Consider the following 6625-nt stretch of genomic DNA (forward strand, 5'->3'; position numbering starts at 1 on the left):
TCAAAAGTTGCAGCCCAGTCAAAAGTTGCAGCCCAGTCAAAAGTTGCAGCCCAATCAAAAGTTGCAGCCCAATCAAAAGTTGCAGCCCAATCAAAAGTTGCAGCCCGAACCGGCTGGGATTGGGCAAGGGAGGGAAAAGGAGACCCAGAAATGCAGTGACAAGGGGGGGCAGCCACATCAGGAGAGGGGGCAGAGCTGCCCACGAGCTTTGCCCGTGGCACGGGCACGTGCCACTGCAGCCACTTCCACAACCCCCCTCACCCCGTGCACGTGAGAAACTTAAAGTTACGCTTTAAAATAAATAAATAAATAAATAAAAAGCACCCTAAAAACTTGGCCCACGTTACAGCTCATGTCTGAGGGCTCAGTTATTTCACCCAGCGCAGTAGGTTGGTGCCGACAGGGCTCAGGTCTGTGCCCCTCACACCTGGAAGTGTCACCCCACACAACCTCAGCCCCCGTTCCCCTGCCCCCCGGGGGTGGGTTAACCATTAACCGAGTCATCACAGCGACACCCCCCTCACCCCTGTCCCCCTTCCTTCCTCCCACAGGGCAGTCGCAGGGCCCCCCCACGCCCCCCACCACCCCCAAGACGGACGCTCAGCCCGGCAAGCAGGACCTGAAGCGGGAGGGCCGCCCCTTGCAAGAGGGCGGCCGGCAGCCCCCCCACATCGACTTCCGAGACGTGGACATCGGGGAGCTGAGCAGCGACGTCATCTCCAACATCGAGACCTTCGACGTCAACGAGTTCGACCAGTACCTGCCTCCCAACGGGCACCCGGGGGCTCCGGCCGCGCACGGCCAGCCCGGCCAGGTCACCTACACGGGCAGCTACGGCATCAGCAGCACGTCGGGCTCCCCGGGCGGCGCCGGCCACGTGTGGATGTCCAAGCAGCCCCCGGCGCAGCCCCCGGCGCAGCCGCAGCCCCCGGCGCAGCACGCGGGGCTGCCGGCGCTGAGCGGGGAGCAGGGCCCGGCACAGCAGCAGCAGCAGAGGACGCACATCAAGACGGAGCAGCTGAGCCCCAGCCACTACAGCGAGCAGCAGCAGCACTCCCCGCAGCAGATCAACTACGGCTCCTTCAACCTGCAGCACTACAGCTCGTCCTACCCCACCATCACCCGCTCCCAGTACGACTACGCCGAGCACCAGAACTCCTCCGGCTCCTACTACAGCCACGCCGCGGGGCAGGGCAGCGGCCTCTACTCCACCTTCACCTACATGAACCCCACGCAGCGCCCCATGTACACCCCCATTGCAGACACTTCGGGGGTCCCCTCCATCCCCCAGACCCACAGCCCGCAGCACTGGGAACAGCCCGTCTACACGCAGCTCACCAGGCCCTGAAGCCGCGGGGAAAAGCAGAAGAGAAGAAAAAGAAATTTAAAAAAATAAACAACAAACGAAACAAACAAACAAAAAAAAAATCAGAAAAGCGCGAAAGCAGCAAGAAGAGCTTCCTTCAGACTTTTTTTTTCTCCTTCTTTGAATTTGAAATAATAATTAAAAAGAGACTCTCAAGCGAAAGCTGGCGGGGAGGAGAGAGCGCCTCGAGCCTTCTGCACTACAGCATCCTCCAGGACCCGCTTGAGAGCCAGCAAAACTCAGTACACACTTGCCAAGGACTGGACTTGAACTCTGCTTCCAGCATGGAGAGGAGATTCCTACCCAACCCGCCCAGCTGTCTTGTTCTCTGGACTTTTGTAATGATTTTTTTTTTTTAGCAGTAATTAAAGGAAAAAAAACAAAAAAGAAAAAAAAAGGGGGGTAAAAAAAAGAGAAAACTCAGAGTCCTCTGTGAGGAATATTCTCTATTTTAAATATTTTTAGTATGTACTGTGTATGATTCGTTACCAATTCGAGGGGATTTTTACGTATTTTTTAGAGATTTTTTTTTTAAAACGCTCTTATTTTTCCAACGGCTTAAAAAATAATAAAAAAAAAACGACACTTAGTGGAGCAGCGCTAGGCTTTCTTGCAGTCAGAGGTATTTTTGTATAGATAAGTGTCTTTTTTTTTTTTTGGTCTCTAAAAATAAAACTAAAACCAGCGTGCTTTGACCTGGGAACCAAGCTCTGTACGTGGGCAGCAGCGCTGGGCAGCGCTCAGACTGTGCAGGGACCAGCATGGGAGAGGCTTTATTTTTCTAACTCGTAGCAAAACCAGCCAGGAGAAGAGAGTTTCTCACTTTATTTTTTAAATAACCTTGAGCCTTAAAGAGAGAAAAACAAACAAACAAAAAGATTTAAAAAAAACCTGAAAATCAACTCGGCCCCAGCCCAAGGCGCTGGGGAAAAGCCTTAAAGCAGCCCTGGGAGAATCACTTGGGCCCCAGCTCTGCCTGGCCCTGGGCTGGGGGGGCTGAGCTCGACCCCCTCCGGGCACTCCCAGCCACCCCAGCCTGTCCAGGGGCTCCTCTCTGCTTGCAGGACATCACAGATACTTTAAATTATTTATTTTGGGAGAAGAGCAGTTTTTAATCACAATTTTCCTCGTTTTGTTTTTTGATCTCCCCTCTATTTTAAGTCCTTTCAAAAGCGATTGCATTAGTCAGAGCATTATTTGGAAGGTAACCGTGCCTGTTAAATTATGGTCTTGAACTGTAACCAGTCCTTTATTTATCTCTTTAATTCTTTTTTTTTTGTCGTCGTTATTATTATTATTATTATTCTTTTTGGAATCTGTGTCCTGGGTTTGTACAAACTTGTGCTCTTCCTTTTTTTTTTTTTTTTTTTTTTTTTTTTTTTGTCTTAAGGATGAACTGGAAAAAAAAAAATAAGATTTGTACAAACTAAAGATTGCAAATGTAGCGTATCACTGAATCATTTGCCTTGTTTTCTGCCTCAGCTCTCTGGGACACAAGAGCTCGTGCGAGGACGAGCCTTCCACCCCCCCCAAAACTGCCTTCAGAGCTGGGGGGACACTGACTTTGGTGAAGCTGTGGCTGAACAGTTAAGGATTGCTTTTTAAAAAAGACAGCAAACTTTTTTTATTTAAAAAAAATGATATATTTGTTAACAATTTTTTTTTTTTTTAGGGATTCAGTAGAAGAAAAAAAAATCTTAAAGCACTCTTATAATATGGCATCTTTCTATTTCTGTATAAAAGCAGATCTTTTTAAAGTATTTCTGTAACTTAAAAGACCTGTCATTTAAATCATATTTTGTCTTTAGGTAAGTTTGGTTTGGTTTGTTTGCAAGATCCTTCTCTCTGTGAAACTTACCTTTTTTTTTTTTTGTATATTATTGTTTGCAATAAATATACATTGTATTAAAAATTAAACCATGCCCCAGGTGTCTGATTCATTATCAGCCTCCAAGGAGCACTGGGACCAAGCTGGAGCCCCAGGATGGTTTTGGGTTCATTGATGGGGTTTGAGGTGTCCCCCCTCTTTTATTGGGGCAGGCCCTGAGTGCAGCATCCCGGGGAAACCAGAGCCAGGGAATAAACGGGAGCTGGAGATGAATAAAACCACAGTGGACAGTTCAGGGGCTCCAGCTGTCCCCGAGCCCCACTGGCTCTGATCCCTCTCCCTGTCTGCTCTGAGCTGCCTGGCTGGGGGGGATGCTGAGCACCAGATGGGGGGAAAGGCTTTCAGGTCATTCTTACAAAACTGCTGCAATCCTCCAATCCTGCCAAACACAACCCCATCAGCCCAGACTGATCAAAAAGCCAAAATCTCCTGAAGAGCCAAGCAGGACGTGCACCATCCTCGAGGATCACTGTCACTGCTCATCCCTGGGCCACGGTCCTCCAGAGACACAGCACAGACACTCCAGGAAGAAAAGACCCCCCAGCTCAGCCAGACATTGCTTTTGCTATCAAATCCATCCCAAATAAATCACTAATCCAATCCTGCAACGTCTCTACCCCCCCACACTGGGCAGCTCAGGGTGCTCCAGGCAGGCCCCAGCCCATGGCTTTGCCACCTCACCCCACTGCTGCTGTCACTGCAGAGCTCACTGGTGACACCAGTCCCTGCAGGTCCCCTCCCCGACTGTCCCTCCAAGGCCACAGTTTTCACACGTGAAAACTCCTGCAGAAATGTCCCAGCCTGTCCCAGACTCCACGGGGAGCAGCAGCTGGCACAGGGCAGCCCCAGAGCCAGACTGGGGTGGCACCTCGAGGCACAGCACACAGCCTCAGCACCCCAGACCGAGCAAACACCACTTTGCCAGCAGTTTATCCTCTCTGGACTCTTTCCCTGGCTGAAAAGCCATCCCGATCCCAGCAGTGAGCCCTGATCCGGAGCCTGGGACACGGCTCGCTGCGGCCCCACCACACCGAGCCTCCCCAGCGGGGTGAGATGTTTTCACACTTCAGCCGGTTCCCTGCCAGGGATTCGTTTACCCCGAGCGTTAGCTGGGGTCAGTGGCACTCCACCTGTGCCATCGGGGCCACCGCGGGCTGGGAACGCTCCGTTCCCGGACGTTTCCCCGCAGCACACGGCGGGTTTCCCCTGCCCCCCCCCCCATTCGGACTTTGCCCGCTGCGAGTTTTGGCTTTGCCGCTTCTTTGGATAAAAGAACAAACACAGCTCCCGGAGTTGTGTCGAGGAAGCAGCCGGGAGCCTCGGGGAGAGCCGCGGCCAGCGCGGCACTGCCGAAACAATCCCAGAAACCAGACGGTGCCTTTCCGATGCTCGCGTGGGTGGGATGGGCCGTTACCCGGCAACACGCTGGAAAACATCCCAAAATTACGATAGCCATCGCCTGCCTCTCCAGGAGTCTGGGTCAGCAGGGACCCTTCACATCCCTCCCCCTGTTTGCCCTGGGTGCAGCGAGAGCCGGAGGGTGGGAGCGGGGCAGGTCCAGCAGGGATGTCTGCGTGGGATCCAGCTGGGATCCCTGCCAGACCCTGAGCAGGCAGCACAGCACAGCCCCAGCTGCTCCCGGGGGGTGCGGTGGCTTTGCTGTCCCGACACAGCCCTGCTTGGCTCCCCCCTCTCTCTCTCCCATTCCATGAGCTCCACCTTCCCGCCGGAAGCATCCCGGGGATATCTTCCTCGCAAGAAACCAAAAGAGCAAAGCTCATGACCCAGCCCTGGACCTGTAATTTCTGCACTGTTTACTCATGGTGTGGGCTTTAATGCTCTTGGCCTCCACTCGGGAAAGCCAAAGCTGGACGCGGGTCCCTGCGCAGCTCCAAACTCCCTGCCCACCCACCGCTCCGGGGGGCTGCGCCCTGCACGGGGTGGGGAGTGGATAAAGGGACACGCAGAGGGAGAAAAACGCTGGAAAAGCCGCGCAGCTTCAGGGCGCCGCGTGCTAGAAAGCAGAGCAGGAGGGGTGGGGAGAGAAATAATAAATGAACCGAAGGGAACTCGCACAATGCTGCAGGGCAGGTTTGAGCCGCGGCAGATAAGGGCGGGCGCGGGGACAGATGCGCACCGGGGCGGTCGCAAAGCTGCCCGGCGGGGTGGGGGGCACAGGGGGAGCCCCCCAGGAACCTGCAAAGAGCCTCAGGGGTGGGGAGAGGTGAGCAGGGAGCGGCTGAGCCCCGCGCCGGGCTGCTCGTCCTCCTGCGCCGCCGCGCTTTGCCTTAGTGAGGGGTTCGGTTTTTGAGTCGGCGCAGAGGAAAAATAAGCTATTTGAGAGAAAAATAAGCTATTTAAAATAATTAAAAAAAAAAGAAAACGGGGAGACAGTTTGAAAGCAGCCCCAGGGCACAGCCCCGGCTCCCCCGGTGATGCCCCGGTGGTGCCCCGGTGTGCCGGTCCGGCCGCCCGCAGCGGCGGCAGCTGCTCCCAAACCGAGCCGCAGTTTGCGTTTCCCCAGCCAGCTGTTGGTGTTGACATCGCCTGAAAGCCAGGGCTTTCTCCGAGAGGGGAGGCAAGCAGCTCGCAGCCAGCTGTGCCGTGCCGGGATCCCGGGATCGGCCGCGGCTCCTGCCCAGCTGCGGCGTTTGGGAGACGGACCAGCCGCGGATCGGCACGGCCAAGGTGTTGCTGGGGTTTCTCTTTGCCCTTTTCAGGGCCCAGTTCCAGGAATCGAGTGGTTCAGCGAGATGGAGATTTGTAGGTAAAAGTGAAAGCAGCGAGTTTCCCCCCTGCGTCTGGTGTTTGCCTCCCTCAGGACCACACTCAGCTCCCAGCAGGGAACTGCTGCCTCCCAGGAGAGGGGTCAGGAAGGGAGGGCAAACACGAGCCCCCTTTCTCTGCTGACACCAGAAAAATTCGGCTAAGATGCTTGGATTTGATGCTGTAAAGATGGAAAAGGTGGGGAAAGAGAACTTAGAGACACAGGGCGCAAACGGGTCCAAGGAATCAGGGAGGACACAAAAAAAACCCAAAAAGAAACACCTTAAGCATCTCTAGCACAACCTCCTGCCTTTCTGGCTGGCTGAGGATGTGGGTGCAGATGGAATGGGAGCAGACCCTCTCTTGGGAAGCAGGTGCCAGGGATGCACAAAAACTGCAGGACACAGAGCCACTGCTGTCCCTCTGCCACCCCCAGCAGGGCTGGATGTGACCAGAGCAAGGGGTGCTGGGCACCCACTGCACCCAGATCACGGTGACAAGGGAGGGAGGGGAGGAAGAGGTTCCCACAGATCCCTCCTGCTCCCCCAGCCATCTGCCCTCCTTAGGGGAAGGCAAAACCCCCTCCACTGCAGCATTAACCCCTC

At 54.5% G+C, this 6625-nt stretch overlaps 1 protein-coding gene across 1 annotated transcript; it reads left to right on the forward strand.

The window, feature by feature from the left end:
• The first annotated feature begins 223 nt into the window (after positions 1-223).
• Positions 224-1981, forward strand: SOX9 (SRY-box 9). The gene has a single exon (XM_027691417.1). It carries the CDS (start codon positions 353-355, stop codon positions 1346-1348), a length of 996 nt encoding a protein of 331 aa, XP_027547218.1. The 5' UTR covers positions 224-352; the 3' UTR covers positions 1349-1981.
• Positions 1982-6625: the final 4644 nt, after the last annotated feature.

The sequence above is a fragment of the Neopelma chrysocephalum genome, unplaced genomic scaffold, assembly GCF_003984885.1.
Source record: "Neopelma chrysocephalum unplaced genomic scaffold, ASM398488v2 Primary Assembly neopelma1_84, whole genome shotgun sequence".
Lineage (NCBI taxonomy): Eukaryota > Metazoa > Chordata > Aves > Passeriformes > Pipridae > Neopelma > Neopelma chrysocephalum.